This window comes from Leuciscus leuciscus (genome assembly GCF_965113295.1).
Source record: "Leuciscus leuciscus genome assembly, chromosome: 11".
In the NCBI taxonomy this organism is placed as follows: domain Eukaryota; kingdom Metazoa; phylum Chordata; class Actinopteri; order Cypriniformes; family Leuciscidae; genus Leuciscus; species Leuciscus leuciscus.
The window spans coordinates 16020049-16035123 of NC_138735.1; the positions used below are offsets into that span (position 1 = coordinate 16020049).

The following is a 15075-nucleotide window of genomic DNA, read 5'->3' on the forward strand; positions in this document are numbered from 1 at the left end:
TCCCTAGGGCTGAAAAATGTAGTCGACATTATCGATAAACGTCAAAACAGATATTGTCGACAGATATTTTCAACTAATAACGCCTGCAATAACGCGGTTTAACCATTGGGACCCTGTAGTGCAAGGCTGTATTGCAGCTGATGCAATAGAAGATGGCGGTTGAAGCTTTTAATGGTGCTGCTTTATTTAATATAGATTTGTGAGGCCAAGATGGCGGCGGTGTAGGTGGTAGTGTTTCTTTGCTCTTCAGGGAAATAAAGGTGAAGTGGTGATATAACCTATTAATCGGACTGGTGATAACGTGAAAAAAATACGTGAAAACGTTATATGATTCTGATTTGAAATCTTTATGCATGGGAAAAAGAGGCAAGAAGAAAGTTAAACAAGTTTGGCTTGACACCATGTCTTCCGACGCATCTGGCTCAACTGATCAATTTGAGAATTCAGCATCAGCCTCGAGTAGTGCTGGATTTAAACTTAAGAAAGATACCGAATCACAGTGGTTTGACATGTCCAAATTTCGACAATGAGGTTGTTGTCACATCCCTCTCGGATACACCTCAGAGGCCAGCTGCTAAAAAAAACTAAACGCGCAGAATCTAACGTCAGTGGAAACGGGAATGAGAATGTCTTGGCGGCTATTCGTGAGCTTGATTCTAAATTAGACAAAACGTTCCAGAAGATTTCGGCGATTGAAACTACCACCGAGGCAACTTCCAAACAAGTCAAAAGTCTAACAGCGACGGTACAACAGCTTATTTTGGATGTTGGCGTTGTAACGACAATGACTATGACATGCGGTCACATGCTGTTCAAATTAGTAAATCCTGATCTCCAAGTCTGCTTGAACGGTCAAAATTGCATCTTTGTGGCTCCCCCGAGGGACATTTGAGTCACATAAGGAAACCCTGTTTTCTTAGAATCCCCTCTAAAACCCCCATTTCAGCATGGACTCCCTGTGACTTTTACAACCTCACAGACTCGTGACATTCCAGAACACACACACACGTACACACACACACACACACACCAACATCCTTTTGTGTTTAACTTAAAATGTGTGTAACTCAGACTGGTATCTGAACTTCCTGAATGTATGTGTGATTAATGTTGTTTTGATCATATAGTTCTGATCTTCGAGTGTTTGGATCTGAAATGTATTTTTGAAGGATGTTCTCCCAGTAGAATCGCATTCCGTAACCCAAGCTCATTGGCAGGTCATAAAATTTGACCACAGAGCTATTTCAAGCTTCCCGCGACACCGGAAGACGCAGCAGAAACAGGACACCATCCTCGCTTCTTGCATCAGCTTCAGCCTGACCAAAAAGAGCACTCGCAAGTATATTGATTCCTATAAAAGCTGTTCCAGGTGTCTAGGTCTTAGGTCTGTGGACTAAGTTACCCTCTATCTTCCCTCTATATCTTTCTTCCTTTCACTTCATTTCATTCTGATCACGCTATGTTTATGTCTTTGTTCGGTTAAATGTTTGTTTGCATTTTTACGTACGTTTATGTTTGTAGTTTATATAATCTCTAGTGTGTGCCATTTTATTAATAAACCCATTTATACTTTTAATTGTCTCTGTGTTTGAAAACCCACCTTATAAAAGTCAATGAAACTTCAAGATCTAAGCTACAAGCTCGATATTGACTACCTTGAGTAGTTTTAATTCATAAACTCAGAAAGTTTGATATTCGCGTCCAGAAGATAAAACTTTCGTGGAGTTTAAAAGGGATACCCCTTCTTAACTGTAATGATCAGACAGTACAGAACAAGGTAATCTCGATAATTGATAAAATAAATGTACATGCGACTTATGAATTATGACCATGAGTCATAAATATTAATATTCCCTATATTCTTGAGCTAATTCACATTTACCCCGAATCGTTATTGTTACAGCGTGCATAAAGAGGCTCTCGATCATATGGAATCTGAGGTCCTCGATCATATGGAATCTGAGGTCCACGCTCTGAGAAAGGAAAACAAATCACTGAAAGCAAGTGTACAGGAGTGTAGACGTTACAGTTGGCGATGGTTTCTAAAGTTGCACGGCGTTGCGGAAAAAGACAATGAGGATGTCCGAAGTGTGGTCCTCAACATCTTAGGGAAGATTGCTCCTGGAGTCGGAGACAGGCTACAGGACAGTGTCTATGTCATTCATCGTCTGGGTCCGAAGCGGACGGATGGAAAGACCAGATCGATCATAATTCTCTTCTCACAGCGCCGCATTCGTGACATCATTTGGAGTGCTGCTAAAGGTTGCAAGTTTCTAACTGACAATAAACTGCGTCTCTCGGAGCCGCTGTCTCCTGAAGATAGAGCAGCGCGGGATAAGCTGTGGCCTCTTGTGAAGAAGGCAAGGGAGGAGGGCAAGAAGGCAACCTTTCGCAACTCATTTGCTTTGATTGATGGGAAACAAATCTTCTATGCTGATGTCGTGTAAGCCAAGCTGCTGCTTGCACTGGTTACTTTTCTCATGCAAAAATCGAAAAGATGAAACTTGACGACTAACAATATAAACTGTACAAAAACTTTTAAGTTGTGCACAAATAGGAACTATTTTTGTTCTTCTTTAATTATTGTTACCTTTACTATTAATCTCCTTATTTGTTTATCACCTCGATAACATGTGCTTTGGTTATTATCCACCTCTCCCTTTACATTCTGGTAGCTAGTCTAAAGAAAGTAACTTTTTTGTTGTTTTTTCTCATTTTGTTTAGGGGTTCTTGTTATGGAGTATTCGTTTAACTCCTTGTCGGTTGTAACTTTAAATGTTAGAGGTTTGCGGGACAATCTGAAAAGAAAAGCAATTTTTTTGTTTTGTAAAAGAAGTGCAGCTGATATTATCTTTCTTCAAGAAATTCATTCAGGGGAAACAGATGTTAAATTTTGGAGAACATAATGGGGAAGCTCAATTTTCTTTAGCCATGGCAGCAGCCACTCGGCTGGGACTGCTATAATGTTACATAGATTTAAAGGGACTGTATTAGAAACTGTATGTTCTGATGAAGGCAGATGGGTTTGTGCTGTAATTAAACAAGATAACGCCACCTTTATAGCTTGTTGTGTATATGGACACAACTCTCGTGCATCCAATAGAGTAATGTTCTCTCATCTAGTGGACAAGCTTAAAAAGTTACACAAAAAATATAATAATGTTTATTTTATTTTGGGGGGAGATTTTAATGAATGTATGGACGATCACCTGGATAGATACCCCCCTAGACTTGATAGCAGGATGAATAATGATCTAATTTTTTCCCTGTGCTCCGATCTCTCTCTTACTGATGCACGGCGGTTCTTTAATCCTTCTACAAAAGATTTTACCTGGTCCAATAGAAGTTTACCTGGTCCAATAGAAGTTTATCTCTTAGATCTAGGATTTACTTTTTTCTAATTTCATCTTCTATCCTTAAATATGTAAAAGATGTTTCTCATGTCACTGCCCCTTTATCAGATCATAAATTAGTTGCAATAAAATTGAGTGACATCAATGATAACCCGAGAATGAGGGGCTATTGGAAACTTAATAATACCTTGTTACAAGACAAACAATTTAATAATAGTATCATCAATCTTACCAAAGAATTATTTACCGGATCAACCAGAGATTATAAAAAAAACTGGGAGTTCTTTAAATATAAAGCTAGATATATTGCAGTTAAAAGTAGTAAGGAACTTAAAAATATTAAACATAAAACCGATTCAGAGTTGGTTAATAGACTTAATGTTTTACTAGCTAAAGATAAGATTACAGAAGAAGAAGATATGGAAATAAAAAAAATTAAATCTGGAATTCGACAGAGCTTATTTAGAGATGGCCAAAGGTGCATATATTAGATCTCGAGCGAAATGGCTTGAGGAGGGGGAGAAGAATTCCAACAATTTTTTTGCCCTGGAAAAAAGAAACGGTCAGAGGAAAGCTCTTTCAGCGCTTAACATCGATGGAGTTACCTCTAAAGACCCTAAAGAAATATCAGAATTTGTTAGCAAATTTTACAGCAATCTTTATACATCTGAATTTAACTATGACAGCTGTGAAAAATGTATTAATACAATTAAACACCGTATACCAATTATTGATCGTGAGTTTAGTCGAATTTTTGTGACGCTGATTTGTCAATAGAGGAAATTAATCAAGCTCTGCACTCAATGAAAATAGGTAAATCCCCTGGTATTGACGGGCTTTCAGTAGAATTCTATCTTCACTTTTGGGAGTTTATTAAATTGCCTTTATTTCATATGTATAAGGAATGCATCAGTCAGGGAGAGATGACCTCTACAATGAAACAGGGAGTAATATCCCTTATACCCAAGTCAAGCAAGGACCCTTTATTAATTGACAATTGGCGGCCTATTACTCTTTTAACATTAATTAGCTAAAGATATTTCTTCTTGATGAAGAAAGACATTTCTTCATTAGATTATAAAATGTTAGCCTCTGTTTATGCTAAAAGATTACGTACTGGTCTAAATAACATTTCAGAATCTCAGTCGGGCTTCATGAAAGGCCGTCACATATCTAATAATATAAGGTTAGTATTAGATGTGCTAGATTACTCTAATTTAATTCACTCAGACGGTCTCATAATTTTTCTTGATTTTCAAAAAGCTTTTGATTCCTTAGAACACAAATTTCTTTTTCGCACTCTAGAGTTATTTGGATTCGGTAAATCATTTATTGATACTGTAACCATGTTTTATAGAGATATTAACAGCTCAGTGATCGTTAACTTTGATACATCCAAAAGGTTTGACATCCATCGTGGAGTCAGACAGGGCTGTCCAATCTCCCCGTTTTTATTTCTTTTAGCCACTGAACTACTTTGTCTAAGGATTAACCAAAATGAAAGTTTGACAGGAATCTCTATATTTGATCGAGAGTTTAAAATTGCACAGTTAGCTGACGACACCACACTATTCTTGGAGGATAAAAAACAGTTACCTAATGCTCTGGAATTGGTGGAACAATTTTCTTGTGCTTCGGGTCTAAAACTTAATATTTCGAAATGTGAAATTATCTCAATTCATGATATAGATGAGACATCATTGGAGGGGATCCCTGTTAAAAACTGTGTAAAATATCTAGGTATCCATATCACTAAAAATCCAGTTACCAGACATCTTTTAAACTTTTCTGATAAAATGACAAAAACTAAAAACGTCTTTAACATCTGGCTTCAGAGAGATCTTTCATTATACGGTAGAGTCCTTTTATCTAAGGTGGAAGGGCTCTCTCGCTTTGAATACCCTGCTCTTTCTTTGTTTATCAATGATAAAGCTATAAGGGAAATTAACTAAATATTTTTGGATTTTATTTGGAAAAATAGGCCTCACAAATTGAAAAAAGTACTCTCTAATTCCAGAGGTGAAGGTGGCCTTGACTTTAGATTTTGCTGATACTATAAACACCTTTAAAGTAAACTGGCTGAAAAGATGCCTTGTGAATCCAGTGTCGTTATGGTTTTTCATTCCTAATAATATCTTTAACAAACTCGGTGGCCTGTCTTTCCTATTAAAGTGTAACTTTTTACCTAGCAAGTTACCCATCTCCTTATCTAACTTTCATCAGCAATGCCTTCTCTCGTGGAAATTGTGTTTTGTCCATTGCTTTTCCCCCCACAAAGTTCTCCTTTGGAATAACGCGGATATAACCGTTAGAAATAAATCTCTCTTTTTCCCTAGATGGTTTAACAATCATTTTAATTGCATTCTATCTGTCTTTGATGATTCTGGTCATATTCTAACTTACAAGCAATTTTTGAATCACCATAACTTTCCAGTTCCACCAAAGGAATATAATACCTTGATAAAAGCTATCCGAGCAGGCTTAATTCAGCTAATTAAAAATCACCTTAACTTCAGTAAAGGTAATAGTGTTTATCCGCTTTACGCTTGGGCGAGATAGATTTTTTAGATCGAAAATTGCAACAACAGACATATTCGCTCAACTTTTCAAATGAAGAGAAAGGTTACTCCAAGGGGTAAATTCTATTGGGGATCCCTTGTAACAAATGTAATTTGGAGAAAGGCCTGGCTTTTGCCTAGTACATTTTGTGTATCCAACAAAGTTAAGGAAATTCATTATAAAATCCTTCATAAAATCTATCCTGTTAACTCTTCCATTTCTAAATATTCTGATATTGATGAGACTTGCTCTTTTTGTGGTTTTGTTGAGGAAACTGTCCCCCATTTATTTTGTGAGTGTAATGTAACCAATCGATTTTGGGCTAATTTAAGTGCTTTTGTTTTTGGCCCTACAAATGTGACCCACACCTTCATTCTTAAAGAGATGATCTTTTATTATGAAAACCCAAAGCGGATGTCCCTTGAACATGTTGTTAATTTCCTTATCTTATATGCAAAATTCTTCATCCACAAGCAAAAATGACTTAAGTCTCCTTTGAGCTTCCCTCTTTTTCTTGCTGACCTTAATTATTTTATTTCTTCCCTTAGACTTATAAATAACAAAAAAAGTGCAAAATTTGATGCATTATGATGATTTATTCAAAGATATGACTTAACCTTGTTGTTATGCTTTTCTTTTCTTTTTCTTTTTTTGTATGTATAATTACATAATGTGCTTCATGCAAATCCAGGATATTTATGTATTTTTATTATTATTTATATTTTTTATCCTCGTTTCATTGTTTGTTCATTGTAAGAGATACAACCTTGCTTCACTTCCCTGAGCTTGTAATTATGTGTAAGTTCTGCAATAAAAAAATTAATAAAAAAAGAGAGTCGACGGACAGAGAAAAAAAAAAAAGAAAAAAGAAAAAAAATATATAGATTTGTTCACATGCAGCTGATTTATTTTTGTTTATTTGTACATTTGACTCATATTTAATGGAGCAAAGTCAGACGTGGACAGTAGTCAATCGATATATTGATCTCGTAATGTGTATGCGTAAGACGTCGGTTTCACAAATTTGCGTTTACATGGAGAAAATGAAAATGGCATCTTTGATGTTTTGACATTTTGAAATGTAATTTATTTTATCACTTAAAAAAAGATTTTTTTTTTATTCCTCTCTCACAGGAGTTCAGAGGTAAAATCACTATGATAGTCAAAGCACAATTTAGACATCAGAAGAAGTTCATAAAAATCCCAGAGGCTTGCTTTGATATATTTATAGCAGAAGGTAAGTAATGAAGTCGTTATTAATAATTATGTGTATATATTCATTACCGGTCAAAAGTTTTAGATCGGTACGATTTTTTATGTTTTTAAAAGAAGTCTCTTCTGCTCACCAAGGCTGCATTTATTTGATAAAAAAAAATTAATAAAAAACATTAATATTGTGAAATTATATGACAATGTAAAATTATTGTTTTCTATGTAATATATAGTAAAGTGTAATTCATTCCTGTGATCAAAGCTGAATTTTCAGCATCATTACTCCAGTCTTCAGTGTCTGATCCTTCAGAAATCATTCTAATATGATGATTTGATGCTCAAACATTCATTACCTATTATTTTCAATGTTGAAAACAGTTGTGTACAATTTTTTTCTCAGAATTATTTGATGAATAGAAAGTTCAAAAGAACAGTATATTTATTTAAAATAGAATATTTTCTAATATTATAAATGTCTTTACTGTAACGTTTGATCAATTTAACTCACCCTTGATGAATAAAATTATTGATTTATGTTATTTTCCCCCAAAAAATAAAATGTAAATTATTACTGACCCCAAACTTTTGAACGGTAGTGTTTAATGTTACAAAAGCTTTCCATTTCAGATAAATGCTGTTCTTTTGAACTTTCTTTTAAAAAAAATCCTGAAATAAAAATGTAAAAAACTGTTTTCAACACTGATAATAACCAGAAATGTTTGGTGTGCATCAAATCATCATATTAGAATGTTTTCTGAAGGATCATGTGACACTGAAGACTGGAGTAATGATGCTGAAAATTCAGCGATCACAGGAATAAATTACACTATTACTGTATATTACACAGAAAATAACTGTTTTAAATTGTAATAATATTTCATAATATTATTATTATTCTTTTTTAATTTTTTAATCAAATAAATGCAGCCTTGATTAGCAAAAGAGACTTTAAAAAAAAAAAAAAACATAAAAAATCTTACCAAACTAAAACTAATATATATATATAGCTATCCTTATGTGTCAAATTGTGAATAAAGCATTGCCTAAATTTGATAAAACTTTTGTTGTGCAGTGAAAGAGAAGTTCTCAATTCCGGAAGATCTTGCAGTTACAGTTACAGATGACACTGGCACAGAGGTGGATAAAGATGTGTTTCCTGATCTAATGACCACCAGTGGGTTGGTTTTTGTCATAAATTAATTGAATGACATTGGTGAGTGATAACAGGAGCTATTGAATGATATCAAATCCCAATATCTGAATGAATGCTGGTAGTGTTTAATATGTACAGTATTTTAAATGTTGTAGCTAGTGTTGATGATGTGTGGATAAATGTATTCCAAATATGTCTATTAACCCTAGTTTGAACATTAACAGGACCTTCCACACCTCAATCTTCAGTCAGCTTGGATACAGATACACTGTCTCTAACTTCAAAAAGCAGTGAGGACAGTGACTGGTTTAGTCCAAAACGATTCAGGAAGGATGATAATGAGGCTTCTCAAATCTTACAGGCCAGAGATGTGAGTCCCAGTAGCCTTACACAGACATTGGGGGATTTACTTATAACCTTGAGCTTTACATGCTAAAAGTTTAATTCAATCTTTTTTTTTATTTTTTTTTATTTTTTTATACACAATAGTAATTTTCCAGTTCAGGACCATCGTTCAGGGCATTTAAATATTCCTGCATTTTCTACTCTCTTATTACATGGCTCTGTGGAACATTTGATTCTGATTGGTCAATTGACCCCATTTACTTCGTTAGCGCACATTACTAGTCTTTTGGTGAACAGTTAATCTGTGCAAATATATATACATATATATATTTTTTTTTTTTTGTCATGGTAATTGAGAGGTGAGCTAAAGTAAAACCCCTTCATATTTAAAATTTTCAAGAACCCACCGCTTCATGTCCTGATCAGCCTGTCGGAGTTTATTCTGCTATAACAACTGGCTGGATGCATTTCATCCCTTACATAATTGGTTAATGTTCCTCTTTTTATAGTTGATAAAAGAAATTCTACACACAAGACCAGGTGGAGCAAATGTGCTGAAGGAGTATGAAGATACAGGGACAATTAGCGATGACATGAGAAAACTGATGGTGAACATCTTGGTTGCACACATGATTGAGACAGAAGGGTAATTATCAAAATTTAATAGTCTTGGGTTATTTAATTTGTTAGTGATTATGATAGTATATAAATTGTGAACTATATTAGTTGGGTGCTACAAATTTTAAGTAATAAGCTGTTGATTGTTCTGAAAATAAGAGTGGTTTAGTTATATATTTTTAAACAATTCTCATCATTGTGAAGTAACATTGAGTGTTTCCATTTTTCAGGAGAGTCCCACATCGACTTACCAAACAGAACTATGGTTTGGGAATCATCACCTTGTTTCCCTCACTCAGAGATCCCAAGGGAGGACTGGATATGCAAGTCACTATGTGAGATTAGAACATTCAGTATTTTTGTGATCATTTAGAAATGTCTTTCTAAGAAGTTGTCATTTTCGATGGAGGGTTAGAATTTTGAGTTTTAATTTGTGTCATTTCATTAGGAAAATTTTTATGATGGCCAAAAAAACACTGGGTTCTTGTCATGGCGCCTCAAAACAGTACAACGGGGGACAAAACCTTCTGCAAATAAGGATGATCCAAAAACAGAGGAAAAGGGAGGCCCTTTGCTTGACAGACAGCTGTGTCACCGTGAAGATCAGCTAGATAATGACCAAAGTTTAGAGGCTATCTTCCTGATGAATCATACAAGTGACCGTGAGGTCATCATGCAGAAGATGAGGACCACGTTTGAATACAGACAGCACCTTATCCATGATCCAGAGAAATCCACCACCATTCTCTCAGTTTTTCCTCAATTCCTGGATACTAAAGGATTGGTATGGATTTGTCTTTCCTTTTTTTTGACCAAATTGAAATGCTAGTTTCAGAGAATTGTCAAATAGTCTGCTTTGTTGAAAACACATTTAGCTTGTTAAGAAATGTAATATTTTATGGTAATTTCTTTACATGTTTTCTGCAAACTGCTTCAGATTCTTCAGGACTTCACGCTCCTCTTTGGGTCAGAATCTGCTTCCAGACTTTTTGAAAGGTGGCCAACTGTCTTCAAAGCAAAGGTTATCAGGCTAGCAGAAACCTTGACTTCCACTCCACTGCTGAAAAGATTACTGTCATCTGCCAAAGAGAAAAGGGAGGAACAGGATTCCCCAGGTAGAGTTGTACAGAACTAACTTGCAATGGTTTAAAATCTGCTTAACTTAGTTATTGTGGTGTAGACATTTAAAGGGATAGTTCACTTTGAAATTAATTTTTGATATGTTTTAGCTTACCTCAAGGGCATCCAAGATGTAGGTGTCTTTGTTTCCGCAGTAGTTTCAATTTTGATATTTTTAGGTCAAACCGTTCTTGTCTGTCAGTCATATAATGCAGGTCGATGGTCACTGTCTCAAAACACAAGCACAGAATCCAAATTAAAACAATTCCCCATCGTCCAAATGAAACAATTCCCCATCATAAGTACACATTGATGGCCTAAGACACGAAACGAGCGGTTTGTGTGAGAAAACGAACAGTATTTATATCGTTTTTACCTCTTGTAACCACAGCCACGTCCAAGTGATCTGAGGGCGCGGGCACTTCGGTCTGCGCAAGCGCCGGAAGTGATCTCTCGCGCCTGTACGTCACTCATTGTTTACACAGAGATTTCGGAAGTGTTACCTTTCACTGTGAAGATCTAAACCTATTTAGATATAGCTGCTACAGGAAATCGCAATGGAAGACGATTTCGATATATCAACAGACAACGTTGAATTTTTTTCACAACCATATTTATTTGAACCAGAATACACAGATCAAGAACTCAGAGCGATGGAGGAAGCATCCGCTGCAGCAGCACGTCTTCAAGCCTCAGAGAGACAGAGATCTCTTCAAAATTGGTGGTGTTCTTGTAGCAAGTGTTGTGAGATGCCAACAGAAGTGGAGAGCATATGTTGTCAGCTTTACAAATAGAAAGGACACATACAAAGACGTTGTTCACATACCTCCGTTGGATGCGAAAACATCATAGGCACAGCTGATGATGTCAGTACTAAGCGATCCACTCCTTGGTTTATAAAATCATCAGGGGAAAAATGATCGCTGCAGACCCTCCTCAACTTTAGTAAGTTTATGGGTGTGTGTTGATATCCAGCCGAAGAGCGATCAACCATAACTTCAAGAGAGAAGGCTCATAAATTGGGAATTCGTGAAAACACCACTCCCGGATGAGTTCGCGCGAGCATACGTAATTGTTTTCTTTTACGACGGTTGAAACATCCCGGATAAGCGCAAATTAGTACCATTTCTATTAGCCGTCTTACCTACAATCTCTGTTCTGTGTAAACAATGAGTGACGTACAGGCGCGAGAGATCACTTCCGGCGCTTTCCGGCGCTTGCGCAGACCGAAGCGCCCGCGCCCTCAGATCACTTGGACGTGGCTGTGGTTACAAGAGGTAAAAACTATATAAATACTGTTCGTTTTCTCACACAAACCGCTCGTTTCGTGTCTTAGGCCATCAATGTGTACTTATGATGGGGAATTGTTTCATTTGGACGATGGGGAATTGTTTTAATTTGGATTCTGTGCTTGTGTTTTGAGACAGTGACCATCGACCTGCATTATATGACTGACAGACAAGAACGGTTTGACCTAAAAATATCAAAATTGAAACTACTGCGGAAAAAAAGACACCTACATCTTGGATGCCCTTGGGGTAAGCTAAAACATATCAAAAAGTAATTTCAAAGTGAACTATCCCTTTAACATATGTTTTGCGTTTTTCAGAATGGGACAGTGACCTATCCTCCTTCCTTCTACTTCTGCATCTCTTGTCACCCCAGGCTTCAGGAAGAAAAAAAACCCACAAGATCAGTATTTCTCAGGCTGTTGACCACGTGGTGGTATTTCAAAAAGTAGGTTATTGGTGACAAAATACAAGGGCTATAAGCGTTATACTTAGATTTGCTCCGTTAATTTCTCCATCTTACAATTCACTATTAGATGAACTGTAAATGGGGGTAAATATAGTAAGTTATCTAAATGTAAATGATCTAAACCAGAGATGTTCACAAGTCTTTAAGCTGAAGTCTGAGTCGAGTCTCAAGTCATTTCATGGCTTACAAAAAATAAATAAAAAATGTCATGCTTAAAAATCACCTTTAACAGCTAGTTGGTGCATATACTGTTTTCTTCTGGAGTGTCTCTTGTTCTGTACAATGTTCAATCAAGCTAAAAAGACTAAAATTTATGCTAACTGATAAACCTGCACTTGTTTGTCATTACTATTAATCAAATTTGTGTTTTTGTTTGTTTGTTTTCTTTATTCAGGCATGCCGGAGTATACAGGAACATCTTGAGGCGGAAGAGAATCGTCAACCATACATTCTTGCCACAGGGAGCAGCAAGGACGCTATCAGTCAGTTCTTCATTGTGGTTGATAAAAAGCTGTCAAGAATCCTCTTCACTTGCAGCAATTGATGAACTCTTCAAGGTCCATTTTGTTTTCAGCATCAGTTATGATCTTCCACTCAAAAATATGTACACTTTTCTCCAGACTACAATCTACGGAATTGATGTTGGCACCACAAGTGAGAGCCCAAGGGTAAAGGAGCTCAGAGCTAAGTTATTGAATGATGTTTAGATGCTACATCTGTAAAACGCTGCTTGCTACAACAGTCAAATTAATTCGGCACCTTAAACTTGTACATGGTTTGTATCCTGGCAAGAAATTTGAGCTGGTTTGTGCTCAGGATGGTTGTTGCTTGCAATTTAAAAGTTATGCAGGTTTTAAAAAACATTTAACTAGATTTCATTTTAGTGGTGTAGCATCAAGCAGTGAGAATGTATCACTACAAAATCAACAAGCTCCAAATCCCGGTGAAGCAGCATCACTTGTTGTGTCTAACACAGAGCAAAGTTCAGATAATGATGCAAGTTTGCATGAATGTTCTTCTGTTTCAAGGGATTGTTCCAAAGAAATGTGTGCATCCATAATAGCTAAATTGCAGGGTAACAGTGTTGCAAACAGTGTTATTATGTCAGTTGTTGAAAGCATGGATTTTGTCACTGATTTCCATACAAGTTTAAGGGAAAACATTTTAAATGTTGTGCCTGTTGACAGCACAAGTAGAAGTTCAGTTGAAGATGTTTTAATAGTTTTCATAATCCATTCTCCGATTTTAATACCGATACAAAATGGAGAAAATATTTCAGTGAGAAATGGGGGGTTGTTGAACCTACTGAAATACACTTAGGTGTCAGATACGATACAAGAAAGAATAAGATCTCTGGAATGTATGAACAGATTCCAGTTAATGACACTTTCATATATATCCCTCTTCTGAAGACTCTTGAATTCATTTTTAGGAATAATGAGGTGTGTAATCTTATTCAAGAGAAACGGCAAAGTGACACGTATCGAGATTTGTGTGACGGACAGTATTACAAAAACCATCCTTTGTACTCCATCCATAGCAATGCCCTTCAGATCCAAATTTACTACGATGATTTCGAAACGGCAAACCCATTAGGATCTCAACATGGGATTCATAAACTTGGCTGTTTATATTTTGTGCTTCGTAACCTGCCAGCACACATAAATTCTTCCTTAATGAACATACATCTAATTTCTTTGTTCCATTCGGAGGATGGAAAAAAGTATGGCATGGACAAAATACTTGGCCCATTGGTTGATGATGTGAAAATACTTGAGCAGGAGGGAATGAAGGTGTCATTTTCTGAGGAGCCCATCTTTGGTACTATTGCGCAATTTACCGGCGATAACCTTGGTCTAAATGGTATTCTTGGTTACGTTGAATCTTTTTCTGCGAAACATTACTGCAGACTGTGCCTCACTGACAAGGTGTTAGCACAGGAAGTATTTAGTGAGGATGATCCGCTGGTGATATTGCGTAGCAGAAACCTAAATGAGGAACATTATAAGTATCTAGCTGACAACCCTAATGAAAACTCCTGTTATGGTATTAAAAGAAATTCTGTACTCAATACCTTGACTTACTTTAATGTATCAGAGAACTTTGTGCTGGATATTATGCATGATATCCTGGAGGGAGTTGCACAGTATGAAGTGAAACTGCTTTTTGAATACATGAGTTGCAATCTAATTTCTTGCGATTCCATTCCTCAAAGATTGTATGCCTTCAACTATGGCTATTTGGACAAAAATAATCGCCCAACCAAGGTTAACCTTCAACAAGCTGGAAACAGCATTGGACTCAACGCAAGTCAGACATTGTGTCTCATTAGGAACATCCCTCTCATATTTGGAGATGTAGTCCCAGAAGGGGATAAGCACTGGCATTTGATGTTGCTCCTCTTACATATTGTTAACATTATATTTTCTCCTTGCATCTCTGAAGGAATGACAATATTTTTGAAGCATCTGATAGTGGAGCATCATCGATTGTTCAAGGAGTTGTACCCTTCTAGGAATCTGATTCCAAAGCACCACCTTATGATTCACTACCCTGAATGCATCAGGCAAATTGGCCCATTAATTCATGTATGGACTATGAGGTATGAAGCAAAACACAGGTTTTTTAAGAAAAATCAAAAAAAAAAAATCAAAAACCTGACCAAATCACTTGCCAAAAAACACCAGCTAGCCATTGCCTATCACTGGGAGCACTGTACTATCAAAGGTATTGAGTCTGGCCCTGTTTCAAAAGAATTGTTGTCCGACCTTGAAAACGGTGATTTTATTTCTGAGCAGCTCCACATTGATCTCTCAAGTGAATTAACGGTCACACCGTGGGTTAAGTGTCATGGTACGGAGTATCGTAGTGGTCTTGTTGTGTGCTTAGACTTGGTTGATGATGCACCTGTCTTTGGAAAAATTGTTAACATTTTTATTATGGATGGAATTTTTTTTT

The 15075-nt window shown here is 36.3% G+C and overlaps 2 protein-coding genes across 2 annotated transcripts in view; both read left to right on the plus strand.

Annotated features, from left to right (window-relative positions):
- The first annotated feature begins 5399 nt into the window (after positions 1-5399).
- LOC309509939 (uncharacterized protein) lies at positions 5400-9473 on the plus strand. Its single transcript, XM_082184945.1, has 4 exons — positions 5400-7149; positions 8197-8298; positions 8502-8647; positions 9132-9473. The coding sequence occupies exons 1-4, from the start codon at positions 7068-7070 to the stop codon at positions 9270-9272; spliced, it is 471 nt and encodes a 156-aa protein (XP_082041071.1). The 5' UTR covers positions 5400-7067; the 3' UTR covers positions 9273-9473.
- Positions 9474-10240: 767 nt separating this feature from the next.
- Positions 10241-15075, plus strand: part of LOC309509909 (uncharacterized protein) — a 34772-nt gene continuing 29937 nt past the window's right edge. Inside the window, exon 1 of the mRNA XM_082184902.1 lies at positions 10241-10355. The gene's annotated coding sequence lies outside the window, so the exon portion shown is untranslated. The remainder of the gene's footprint in view (positions 10356-15075) is intronic.